Source organism: Diabrotica virgifera, chromosome 6, assembly GCF_917563875.1.
Source record: "Diabrotica virgifera virgifera chromosome 6, PGI_DIABVI_V3a".
NCBI lineage: Eukaryota > Metazoa > Arthropoda > Insecta > Coleoptera > Chrysomelidae > Diabrotica > Diabrotica virgifera.
In genome coordinates this window covers 204,592,689-204,607,272 of record NC_065448.1, presented here as the reverse complement: position 1 = coordinate 204,607,272, position 14,584 = coordinate 204,592,689, and the positions used below count along the sequence as shown (strand labels likewise).

The 14,584-nt window shown below is 32.4% G+C and overlaps 1 protein-coding gene across 6 annotated transcripts in view; it reads right to left on the bottom strand.

Annotated features, from left to right (window-relative positions):
* LOC126886681 (GTPase-activating protein skywalker) overlaps nucleotides 1-14,584 on the bottom strand; it is a 400,554-nt gene that overhangs the window by 242,452 nt on the left and 143,518 nt on the right. For all 6 annotated transcript variants that reach the window (XM_050653674.1, XM_050653672.1, XM_050653670.1 and 3 more), the window contains one exon: nucleotides 4,013-4,137. In XM_050653674.1, coding sequence (XP_050509631.1) covers nucleotides 4,013-4,137 — 125 coding nt within the window. The remainder of the gene's footprint in view (nucleotides 1-4,012; nucleotides 4,138-14,584) is intronic.

The window sequence follows — 14,584 nt, the reverse complement described above, 5'->3', positions numbered from 1 at the left end:
AACACAGAAAACACACAGAATCGCTGTTATAACTTTATTAACCTATGAAATACCAATAGTGTCAAAATTTCCTAAATATCATTAGTGTAAAAATTGCATAACAGTGGTGTAAATTGGCCAAGGTTGGACCAATTAGAAACAAGCATTACTTTACGGTGCGGTAAATTTGAATTACTCCTGATTTAAAAACAGAGTATAGTATCTGTCTTACATCCGTTAGTGATGAGAAGAACTTTATGACAAGTGCATATTTAGCATATACTATAGCACTATAGCACCCTATAGCACCCAACTCTACTAGGTAGAAGCCTGCAGCTTCTTTAACTTTTTTGTGCATATTGAATAAATCGTGTTTATGTTGCAATTGCTGGATTTCCGCACACTGTTCTCTTAGTCGTGTATCCTTAGCTATTCTGATTGCTTTTTTGATCTCTTTATCTATTCTTTTGTATAATGACATGTCCTGATCTTTGGACTTTCGCCTCTCTTCCATCATATCTAAAATCTCGTTTGTCATCCACAATTTCTTCTTTATTTTTGGTGGTTTGAGGAATTGCTCACGTATGTCTTGTGAAACTGTATGCAACTTTTCTATCTCCTGGTCCATTACATCCGATTGAATAACGGTATTCAAGTTGTTCTGTATATACCGTTTTACACTCTGTTCTGTGTTTTGGTCTTTTAATAGCCTGATGTCGAATTTTGGATTGACACTACGTCTAACCTTCTTTAGCCTGAGCTTAATTTTGCCAATCAGTGGGTTATGGTCTGACTTAATATCAGCTCCTGGGTATGTCTTGACTGATGTTATGTTGTTACGGAATCTTTTATTAATCATTATGTAATGTATTTGATTTCTCACTATGCGGCCTAGAGTATCTTGAGGTGATTTCCATGTATATAATCTTCTGTAAGGGAGTTTGAAGTAAGTGTTAGTAATCACAAACTCTTCTTCTGCCACAAATTCACCCAGTCGGTCTCCTCGCTCATTTCTTTCTCCAAGTCCAAATTGCTTCGTTTAAGTAGAGCCAAATAAACCAATGAATTAATACGTAGAATAGGGTTGACTTGGGCGGCTTATGAAAAGCTAAGAGACTTTTTCAAATCAACTCTTCCCAACTGCTTAAAGAGAAAAGTCTCTGATCAATGTATGCTGCCGGTTCTAACCTACGGTGCGGAAACGCTAAAGCTCACTAAAACGTCCGCAAACAAAATTCCAAAAACACAGAGGGCAATGGAGCGGTCCATCTTGGGATTAACCCTACCGAATAACCAACACAGAATTGCGCCGCAGATCGGAAGTAACCGATGCAATCAAAAGAATATCGAACTTGAAATGGAACTGGGCAGAGCATGTCGCGCGAACGAAGGACGGCAGATAGACGCAACGTATTCTTCAGTGGAGACCCAGACAGAAGGGGCTGCCTTTCGAAATAGAGGACGGCCACCAACAAGATGGACAGATGACCTGAAGCGGATATGTCAAAATTGGATGCAAGCGGCTCAGGACCAGAATTTGTGGAGTGAACTACGGGAGGCCTATCTTCAGCAGTGGACAAGTATATGCTGAATGATGATGAACAGGTAATCACCTGGGTGGATTACTGTATTGTAAGAAAATAAAATTACTGATACTACTATGTTTGTGAACGTTTTTCGAACACTGAAGAGTTGAAGTGCCTGTTAGTATCTTTTTTTCAAATTTTCCAAGTCAAATTTTCAATCTTGTGAAATATATAAAGGTACTTTACTCTTGAGACAAAATCATACTTTTTGACATCTCTCGTATACTATTGATAAAACTTGATATCAGATGACTGCATCTTCGGTTTTAGACCAGAACTTTTTATGAAGAATAACTTTTTTTGTAAAATCAATAATAAAAAAGTTTTCCATATGGTTCCAACTTACAGGGACATGCTGTATATACTCGTACATTAGTAATTATTCATTTGTCTTTAATTTTTAATATTATCCAAATATATATATTCATTTTAATTTTCAAAACCTATCTAAATTTTATGATATAATAAATAAATCCACTTAAGTAAATATTTGATTAGGTTTACTTACATCACTGAAACAGTAGACATTTGCTCAATAATAATCAAAAATTTCGCTTACAAATCCCACACCAATACAGTTAATTTCTGGACCGAAATAGAATAGAATATGTAAGTAATATTCTGCATACAAAACCTACTCGAATTCAGTCGCCCCCATAACTGAAATGGTATAGCTTTTGTAAATTCGTTTCAAGGCATATTCTAAAATTAATTGTTAACTTAAGGAGCAATATTCTTTTATATTTATGACCCACTCCAGTGTCAATTTATTTTTAATTTATGATTTTTTGGCATATATATCACAGTAGTGCCGTGATCCATCTGGGCGTAATGACGTAACCGATGATTTTTTTTAAATGAGAATCGGGGTCGTGTGCTAGCTCATTTGAAAGGTTATTCAAGTATATTTAGCTAATATAAACATTAGAATAATTATTTAGACAGAGCGCCCAATATAATTTGTTTTGAATTAAATTAATTGACACAAAAAGAAGAATGTATGTAACTTATTTAATTCAAAATAAATTTTACTGAGGTTGGAAAACAGATAAAAATGTTTATTTTACAAATAAACATTGCTTTTCGCTTAAACTAAATGTTCAAATTGCCAAGAGGCAGGTGGGTGGCAGTTTTAACATTGAATTTAAGCTAAAAGCAATATTAACCTATTTGTCAAATAAACATTTTCTTCTGTTTTATGACAGCAGTAAAATGTATTTTGATTTAAATAAATTATGGAATAGAGAATTGTATGTGGGCTAGCACAGGGCCCCTATTCTCATTTAACAATATCATCGATTACGTCATCACGCCCAGATGGATGACGTCACTAGTATGATATATATATATATATATATATATATATATATATATATATATATATATATATATATGTCAAAAAGCCATAATTTAAAAATAATCAACCTGTTTCGGGATTTTTTTTAAATCCTCATTCACAAAAAAAAATGAATTTATTCCAAACTTTGCGTGCTCACTGCACATTCGTGCTTATTTGAGGTGCCGAAAGATAAGTAACGTCTTGGATTAAAAATATTCCAGAACTTACTGGAAGATGAAAAAGTTTTTTTCAAAGCTTGCGGCAAATCAATAAGTTTTTTTAACGACTATTTAATGGGTATATTAAATATTAACTGCTATTCTAAAAACAGAGTTCTTTAATCTGATCGTTTAAATATTGAAAGACGATAATTCCGTCCTATAAATAAGTGTATACTAAGTTGTGTTAATTGTATAAATAAAATATATATTAACACGGATTAAAATAATATTTAATTTTTTTTCTATAATCAATAATAATATTCTTCCATTCCAGATCACTTATATTTCATATGCTATCTTTTCATTGCTACGGAAAACGATACATTTTCCTTAATACTTTGTAAGAGAAGTATTATAGTACATACACAACTCGTATAGTTGAGCCTATTACGCACCAGAGCTTAAGGGGACAGGCGCCAAATATTGGTCCAATGCTATTTAAATGTATTCATTTTTTTCAAATCCTGAGAAAACTAATCTGGATTTTTGAAAAATTTAAACGCAGAACGCAAGATTACGTTATTACCGAGTGCTGAAATTCTCTGAAAACTTCTCAAGTGTTTATTTTAATGGTTACAAGGTTACAAGGTCAAAGTTACAAGGGTGAACAAAAAAGAAAATTTTGTGTGATTTTTAATTTCAAATATTTTATTCAAAAAAACTTTTGGTTTATTCTAAGGGACTTTCGACCCTTGGTAATAATGTAATCTTTCATTCTGCGTTTAAATTTTTCAAAAATATTTATTAGTTTTCTCAGGATTCTAAAAAATAAATGCATTTAAATAGCATTTGACCAAGAATTTGCGCCTACCCCATTAATAGGCTCTTCACGAAACTCTTACAGAAAAAATCTTTCCCAATAATAAAATAGGATATGACTGACTTACCACATGTTTTTTGCATATTTGCATGACAGTCTTCCACGTTACTTCGTATAAAAGTTTTGTTTGTGTGATGAATGTTTTTTCTTTCGATGCTACCAAACTGGCCATACAGTGATATGCCTCCTCTTCTGCAACAAAAATTAGAAGTTAGTATAACATGGAATAGCAAAGGGCAAAGACCACTACAAATTAAAGTACAGCAACGTTATATTATACAGTCGGAAAAATGAAAGATTACCCATGAACGATCACATCAATCACTTATTTTGTATTTGCTGTCTTTTTCTATAGCAAACGTTTGTTATTTATAGAAAAAGACAGCAAATACAAAAAAAGTGATTGATGTGATCATTCATGGGTAATCTTTCATTTTTTCGATTGTAGTGCACTGGAATAAGTGTTGCCCCGCCCTATTAACTTATTTGTTTTTAGCACATAAGCAAAACGCTCTGATAGGTCGATTTTTAAAATAATCATAGTATATTTTAGCACCAATGTTTCGTACCTTACGCCATCCCTCTTCAGGTGACAATCATACCTTTGATTTTTTAAATAGGAAAGTATATTTAAAAGCTTTTGAAATACTGATTACAAAAATGTATTTAAGAGCGTAGGCGCAAAATTTTGGTATAATGTTCTTTAAATGCATTAATTTTTTTCGAATTCTGAGAAAACTAATAAGTATTTTTGAAAAATTTAGATGCAGAATGAAAGATTACGGTATCACCGAGGATCGAAAGACCCTGAGAACTTCTATAATGTATATTTTAATAAGTTACACGGGTGAAAAAAAGATAACACTGAGTGTGATTTTTAATTTCAAATATATGATTCAAAAGAAACTTTTTGTTTATTATAAGTGACTTTCACCACTCGGTAATACTGTTATATTTCATTCTGCGTTTAAATTCTTTAAAAATACTTATATTATTAGTTTTCTCAGGATTCGTAAAAAATAAATGCATTTAAAGACAATTCGACAGAAATTTTGCGCCAGGTAATTCTAAAATTACAGGTGTTTATTCCAATATTGGTTAATATCTCTATCAGCTTGTTGTGCTTTACTGTATCGAACGCCTTATGGTAATCAATGAAGCATGCATAAATATCTCAATTTACGTCTCTACATAGTTGAAATAGCACTTCTTTACTACAGAGAGAGCCTATATCGCACCAACTGCATTACGAAAACCAAACTGTGTACGGCTGACATTTTCTTCACGTAGACTTAATAGTATGGTATAACTAGACCCAATTGTTCTATATGGTCCACATAATGTTCAGAAAAAAGACACACCATTTTGAGCGTCGGGTTTGGGGGGAGAGGGGGAGAAATCGGTAAATTCGTAGTTTTTTACGTTTTTCGTAAACATTTCTAAAACTATACGATTTAGCATAAACAACCTTCTATACAAAGATGTACTGCATTAAACTTGAAATAAAAAAGGCTCTATTTAAAATGAACGGTTTCAAAGTTACTGAGGTAGTATAGTATAATTGGTCCAAAAAAAGGCCTAACCTAAACATCCAAAGTAGACGTTTTCCTCCAACACCAAATTGTTCTATATGGTCCACATATTGTTCAGTAAAAAGTTACACCATTTTGAGCGTCCGGTTTGGGGGGGGGGGGGAGATGGGGGAGAAGTCGGTAAATTAGTAGTTTTTTACGTTTTTCGTCAATATTTCTAAAACTATGCTTTAGCGTAAACAATGTTCTATACAAAAATGTTTTACATACAATTTAAAACAGAAAAGGTCGTGTACATAATTGTTATAAAATCAACAGTTCCAAAGTTACGGAGGGTGAAAAGTGGAGGTTTTCGATACTTTTTATATTTTTTGGGCAATTTCCTACTGACTTTCTTTAACAGGATTGTGTTTTTCGTGGCCGATGGTATGTTAGTGATAAGCTCTTGAAGAAACGTCAACCTCACCACCCAAAATCATCATCAATTACCCAAAAAATATAAAAAGTATCTAAAACCTCTACTTTTCACCCTCTGTAACTCTGGAACCGTTGATTTTATAACAATTATGTATAGAACTTTATTGTTTTAAATTTTATGTAGAACATTTCTGTATAGAACATTGTTTACGCTAAAGTATAGTTTTAGAAATATTGACGAAAAACGTAAAAAAACTACTAATTTACCGACTTCTCCCCATCTCCCCCAAACCGGACGCTCAAAATGGTGTAACTTTTTACTGAACCATATGTGAACCATATAGAACAATTTGGTGTAGGAGGAAAACTTTTATTTTGAATGTCTGGGTTAGGTCTTTTTTTGGACCAATTATACTATACTACCTCCGTAACTTTCGAACCGTTCATTTTAGAAGGAAAATTTAATGTAGAATATTTTTGTATAGAAGGATGTTCATGCTAAACCGCACAGTTTTAGAAATATTGACGAAAAACGTAAAAAACTACGAATTTACCGATTTCTCCCCCTCTCCCCCCCAAACCCGACGCTCAAAATGGTGTGACTTTTTTCTGAACATTATGTGGACCATATAGAGCAATTTGGTGTTGGATGATAACTTTCACTTTGGATGTCTGGGTTATGCCATCTTTTGGATCAATTCTATCATACTATAAGCCTTGGTTTCCTCGAAAGCGGCACCAACAAACTGCGACCGTAACACTGCGATGAATGACGTCATAAAAAACTGTACCACGCAAAATAATAACAGTGGTTTCCAAGGATGCGTTCCAAGGATTGCCGCAGTGAAGAACCTTGAATTTTTCACCGTAATCTGACGTCATTCATCGCAGTGTTACGGTCGCAGTTTGTCAGTGCCGCTTTCGAGGAAACCCAGGCTTAAGAAATTAAAAAAATCACCTGGATAGAAAATACCTTCATTGGTGATAATATTGCCATAATCCTCCTTTTCTTGTGAAATAAATATTACTTCGAAGATAATAATAAGTCATGGAAAAGTCAATCAGCCATTTGTGTGGTAAAGGTACCATAAATACTTCAAAATGGTCTGTTGATGAATGAAGAGAATTTATTAGATAATCCTCAGGATACGTGCTTGAATATTAAAACAAACTAGGGAAAATGGAGCAATAACAGAATTAATCAGCGCTGTTTTGGTTAAATTTTCTTAAATAACAATTCTTAAGAAACTTGTAATAGATGCAATAAGGTAGACCATTAGACCCGGTATTGTTTTAACCATTCCAGCGATTTTCACAATGCGCAATGATAACCCAGCAGACGATCAGTAGATCATTGGAGGCAACGTTTACACTTCGCTCGCGAACATCTTAATTTAGATATTAACGATTGGAGTGCTGTGCTTATCACGGATGAATCAAGATTTAACAGATACTCATCAGATGGGCAGCCTAGGATTTAGAAAAGAGCTGATGAACGTTATCAGCAATATTGTGTTACTCAGAGAGTTCAATTTGGCGATGGCGGTATAATGGTGTGGGCAGGCATTTCCCTAGAGGCTCCTACAGAACTTGTTATAATTCAAGGCGACAATTTGAACGCTCAACGGTATATTGAGCAATGTTTAAAAAATCAAGTAGTGCCATTTGTTGCAAACAACTTTCGTCTGATGCAAGATAATGCTCGCCGCACATCGCAAGAACAACACGGGATTACTTGGATGATGTTGGGATTCGTTTATTACCAGGGCCCCCAAGGAGTCCAGACTTAAATCCAATAGAGCAGCGGTTCTCAATCTGTGGTACATGTACCACTGGTGGTACATATCATTAGTTGAGGTGGTACCAAAACGCAAAAACAGCCAAAATCAGCACCACTATTATAGTTAATTAGATCACCTAGCTAGGTAGATATTTTAGTTAGGTGGTACCAAAAATAATAAAAAGTATTTGGTGGTACATGATTCAAAAAGATTGAGAACCGCTGCAATAGAGCATACATGGGATATTCTGGGATGATGTATTCGACGTAACCATGGTGAATTTGAAACAATGAATGATTTGGAGTAAGCAGTTCGTGACGAATGGGAGCAAATCCCCCAGGCTTTGCTGCCTTAATCCGAAGTATGCCTGGTCGAACGGGAGCCGTAATTAGGACTCCTTCAGGTAGTACACACTGTGTAACATTCTTGAATTGTAATAAATTGGATTTTTAAATCTTGTTTTTTATTAAATACTCAATTGGGAACATCTTAAACTTTTTAAAACGCCAGTTTTTAGAAAAAAATCTAAGTGTCCGGTTAATTTTGTACTCCAGTGCATATTTATTATACTTTAAATGACTTCATTACATTATAATTGATCATAATAGTGATCAGGAAGTCAATCAGCAGTTTTGTGAATTGCTTAATATCAGTCAGCATTATTGTTAATTACAATTGTCATGTCCCAGGCCGGCCCTGTCAACACCAGAAGCTTCTGGCGACGAACTATCTGAGACCCCTTTTTGTTTACTGAATTTGACTTATGTGTTTAAAAATAGGCCCTTTTTAAAAGGTACACACCTCGATGTTTCTTTTTGTTCTAGAAAATGTAGTTTGTGTAAATAACTCTTCGATTGTTATTCTAGAATAGGATGTTTGTATTGTAAGAATTCTTCCGAAATAATCTTTCTTATTCTGGAACATTGTAACAAGATATAAAAATGTGCATTTGAATTAGGGAGAGAGCAGTTGTTTTTGTATCGTAAATAAATAAATTACTTATATTAGATAAGTTATTATAAATTACGCGTAAGAATTCTTAGTTATGTGTTTTATTAGTGTTGTAGTTAAATTAAGTGTTAATTGTACGTTTTATAAATAAAACAATATCAAGTAAGTCTTTGGTTTATTTAATTACTCTGGGCTAATTAGCAAAATTCATGGAAAAGTTATTTACCAGCAATTTTATTGCTGGAATCGAATTATAAGATCCTATATATTAATAATATAGGTATGCAAAGTCCGCAGATAGTGTGCTACTTTTTTTATAAACAAAATGGCGCCGACAAATCGTATTTTTTTCAATTATTGCTCTATAACTTCGAAGCTTTTAACTTTACAACAAAAACACCCAAATAAGAATTCACCGCAATTAAATTCTGCATAGAGATATGTTTTTCACGATTTGCTCCGCCAAAAATTTTCCTCGGAAAATGCGGGTTTTCCTACAATTCAATTGTTAATTAACAATTTATGATCGCAATAATAACCAAAATAATCATGAAACATTGATCAAACTTATAAAGATTATAAAGATGAGATGCTTATTTAATATTTTATCGACAAAATATAAATTTTTCTTTTTTTTGCATAATCTTTAAATTTTGAAAAAAAAATAGTTATAATACTCTGGTCTCATTAGTAAAGTACAAAGAAATGTTATTTACCAGCAATTTTATTGCTGGAATCGAATTATAAGATCCTATATATTATTAATATAGGTATGCAAAGTCCGCAGATAGTGTGCTACGTTTTTTATAAACAAAATGGCGCCAACAAATCGTATTTTTTTTCAATTCTTGCTCTATAACTCCGAAGATTTTAACTTTACACCAAAAACACTCAAATAAAAATTCACCCCAATTTAATTCTACATAGAGGCATGTTTTTTCTTATTTGCTCCGACGAAAATTTTCCTCGAAAAATGTGGGTTTTCCCAACAAAATCTCGAATTTTCAAATAATTTTTTTGGGCCAGTAATTATTTATTAATAATTATATAGCTTGGTGAAATAAAAGCTTTCTTGGTATAGATTATAAATTCAAAAGCCGGTGAAAATGAAACGAATACTTTAGCAACAATTCAATTGTTAATTAACAATTTACAGTCGCAATAACAACCAAAATAATCATGAGACATTGATCAAACTTAGAAAGATTATAAAGGTGTGATGCCTATTTAATATTTTGTCGACAAAATATAAATTTTTCATTTTTTTGCATAATCTTTAATTGTTTAAAAAAAATTGTTATAAACAAATTAACATTTCTCAGAAATTGTGTATTATATTCTAATTTTAAAAATACTTAAAATGCGTATTTCATAGGTCTTGAAAATGAATGCTTTAAAAAATTTTTCCAACCATTTGCAAAAAAGTTATGAAACAGCAAAGTAAATATACGATTTCTTCGTTGTTTATAATTTGTTTTAATTGTTTCAAAGCTTAAAAGTGAGTCTATGGTACAATCTAATTACTCACAAAGAATGTCAAAAATTAGTGCAATGGTTATATTTTAATCAAAGATTAAAAATACTTTTTTTTTGTAATTTTTAGCGCAAAAGTAGGCCTGATACAGAGTCAGAGCTAAAATGTTCACTCGAAGCGACTGACACGCAGCACACATTATTTATTAAAAGTGTACGTCGCGCGGCCGTCGGTCGTCGCTCCGAGTGAATATTTTAGCTACAGTACTGTATTATTCTACTTTCGCGCGTGTAAATTACAAAAAAATATATTTATAATCTTTAATTAAAATATAACCATTACACTTCTAATCGATATTTTTTTGTAAATAATTAGCTTGTACTTTAAACTCACTTCCACGCTTTGAAATAATATAAAAAATTATAAACACCGTAGTAATCGTATGTTTACTTTGCTGTTTCATAACTTTTTTGCAAATGGTTGCAAAAAGTTTTTTGAAATGCGCATTTTAGCTATTTTTTAAAATTATAATATAATAAAAACTTTCTGAGAAACGTTAATTTGTTTATAACTATTTTTTTATAACATTTAAAGATTATGCAAAAAAATAAAAAAATAATATTTTGTCGACAAAATGTTAAATAGGCATCTCATCTTTAAAAGATTTCAAAGTTTAATCAGTGTATCATAATTATTTTGGTTATTATTGCGACCATAAATTATTAATTAACAATTGAATTGTGGCTAAAATATTCGTTTAATTTTCACCAGCTTCTGGAACTATAATCTAAACCAAGAAGGCTTTTAAATCACCAAATTATTTAATTATTGGTAGATAATTACTTATCTAAAACTTTATTTGAAAATTAAAAATTTTGTTGGGAAAACCCGCATTTTCCAAAGAAAATTTTCGTCGGAGCAGATCGGGAAAAACACGTCTCTATGCAGAATTTAATCACGAGGAATTTTTATTGGAGTGTTTTGGTTGTAAAGTTAAAATCTTCGGAGTTATAGAGCAATAATTGAAAAAAACACGATTTTCGTGCGCCATTTTGTTTATAAAAAAAAGTAGCACACTATCTGAGGACTTTGCATACCTATATTATTAATATATAGGATCTTATAATTCGATTCCAGCAATAAAATTGCTGGTAAATAACTTTTCCCAAAAATGGCCTATTCTCCGATAATCAGCCCAGACTAAATAATAAATTCAGTGTGTTACTTCTTGTTTAGATGTAAGTTATTAAAAATAAATAAAGTCATTTAAGATTAAACATTAGTGCCTAAAAACATAAATAATAAAATAGTAAAGTCAACCGCGTAAAGTCAGTTTTGTAACACAATGCTGTATTTTAGGCGGTTGATACAGTTATATACCAAGGGTTTTATTAATTATTTGTGTTTTACTAAGCTGTGTTTCACAGTGTATGGTGTATTGTTTTTCTTGTTAAGTGAATGATAATTACGATTTTTGTAAATACATAAACCAGCACATCAGCTAGTAATCAACATGAATTGCAAAGTGATACAAGCGGCAATTTACATGTATAGTGAGAATTTGGTTTTAATTATAGTGTTTCAAGGTTTTGTGTAAGTGGTAATCAAAAATAAAGAGAAATGAAAATAGGTATACGTGATTATGATGCATTTATTGTTATTTCATTTTATTGAATTACGTTATTTATTAAAACAGTAACTTTAAAAATTAAAAATAAACATAAAAAAAACTACATGTTAAATATTGTATTTATATGAGATTAAAACAGAATTGATTGTAATAAACATTATATTATACATATTTGTTTTGGCGTTTCGATTAACAATCCCGAAGTCGTTTTCAAAAAAGAAAAGATAGTATACATTAACACATATCATAGACAAAAACCGCACATACAAACAAATTTAACAATATTTTAGAACACATCATTAAAGCAAAATAACCAAAAGGGTTGAATAACCACATTGGCGACAAAGAAAATAACAAGTAACATAACAGTTGTCAATTTATCAAAAAAAGAGTTGAGCGCAATAGAGAACCTGGTGGAGCTCAAAAGGACTAAAGGCTATATATAGCGCAGGGGTGGGTAAATACTTTTAAGCGCGGGCCAAAATGAAATTTTCAAAATTTTTCCCGGGCCGGAGGACTATACCCAGTATGTACGCTACGCACAAGCTAATGTTTTTGGTAGTTTTTTTTCTGCCCAAGAAATTTTTTTGACAAAAATACTATAGGTATCATTTTAGAACATTTGGACAAGTACATTTGACTTTTGATAATAAATAATACAAATAAAGTGTCTTACTTGGGTGTTCATGCGAACAATTTATGCCCAGTAAAATTACAAAATTTTTAATATGGTCCATTATACAAGCCAAACTTCTCAAAGTGTGTGATAAGTGACTTAAAAGAAACCATTGTAACCCTAATTTTTAAAAATTACCCCCCGTACTTCTGGTAGTCCTCCCCAAAAAAAGTTTATGGTCTCTCCCGAAAATCGGTCCTGGATCCGCCCTTGGTCTACAGTTGTTTCTAGTAAGTCGTACGTTAAGTTTTTGTAGAAATATTTCCGAACTATTGTTTGCAGTGTTGCACTGTTTTGCAATGAATGTTTCAGTTAAAAAAATTTAGCAAAAATCAGTAAAAATTTATTCACAAAAGATCAAGCCAGAAAAAATTTCATGCTTTATATAGGCTTTTGATGTTCCATGTTGCCAGGCGAAATTTTGTTGAGTTTACTTCCATTGTAGTATTCTTATTATTGGCAAGAATAATAAGGTAGTTTCTCGTTGTCTTCCTCATCCCTGTACAAATGCCTTTCTGCTCCGGTAGTACCTATAGTGTAGGAAACACAGGTTGAACCTCGCAAAAGTCCGGTTTTATTATTTTTTTTTTGTATATCAAGGGGTGCTTATTATAAGACTAACTTTTTATTAAAAATTTCGCCCCGGAACCCCCCTTTTTCATCCCTTTAAAGGGGGTAATTTGTGGTTTTTGCGAAACGTAGCCCTTCCTGTACCTACGTTTTGCAAAAAATTTACTTAATGTACAGATGTAATTATGTTATCGATTATGTTATGAACCGATATGCGATTCGATTTACTTCGCGTTGATATCGAAAAGTTATTTGGAAAAGTTGTTCCAAATATTGTTATAACCACTCATACCAAATTTTATTACCAAACTTAACAAATTCTAACACAAATGGGCAAATGAACAAAAGGCCTATTTTGGTGTTCATTTAGGAGATCAAGACCATTGTTATAGAAGATCATTGTTATAACCACTCATACCAAATTTTATTACCAAACTTAACAAATTCTAACACAAATGGGCAAATGAACAAAAGGCCTATTTTGGTGTTCATTTAGGAGATCAAGATAAATCCTGAGCTCCACATGTAGTGTGCAAAACTTGTGACAGTGGACGAAAGGACAACGAAAATGTTTAAATTTGGTTTTCCAATGGTATGGAGGGAACCAAAAAATCATTTTGACAATTTGTATTTCTGTCTTGTGAATATAAAGGGCATTAATCGTAACAATCGACATACGTGAACATATCCTAACCTGGATTCAGCAATAAGACCAATTCCACATCAGCTTGAGCAGATACCCATTCCAATTTAGCAGTCTACCTATGTTACCAGAGGATAATGCCGAAACGTTATTTGACGAACTGCAGACTAATAGATTTGAGGAAGACGACAGTGATTTTGAAGGAGAGTCAGCACCTCTTAAGCGCTTTACTAAGTAAGAGCTAAGCGATCTTATCAGAAATTTGAACCTTCCAAACGATTCTTCCTAGTTGCTTACCTCCAGACTAAAAGAAAAGAATGTTCTTCACCCAGACACCAAAATTACATACTACCGTAATAGTGATAAAAGATCTTTTGCATTTTTTCTCAGCAAGATGATATGGTTTTTTAAAACAATATTAAAGGACTGTTAGAAAAAATGGGTGTATCGGAGTATACACCAGATCGCTGGCGTCTTTTTATCGACAGTTCCAAACGAAGTTTAAAGTGTGTCCTTCTACATAATGGCAATAAATATGGAAGTATATATACCACTTGGGCATTAGAGTGGAAGAAATGCTCAACAATTTTAGCAAACATGGTTGTCATATGAGTATTAAAATTCATTACCTCCATAGCCACTTAGACCTTTCCCCAGAAAATCTTCAATAAGATATCAAAACGATGGAAGAGGAGTATCAGGGAGATGGGGCAATCACATGATGGCGGATTACTGCTGGAGTCTTCAAAGAAACCGTCCTTTTAAAGCCGTTGCAAGAAAATCATATAAAAGGGAGTTTTTAGGTGACGCCGAATAACACATTTTTGTTGCGACGCTGCCGGTTAGGTTAGATGAAAAGTTAAGTTTTTTTGGCAGATATGTGTGATGATTTTTGTAAGTACATTATTGTACAATAAATATCTTACTTTTTATTCGTATTTGGTTTATTTCATGGGTAGCAGCAC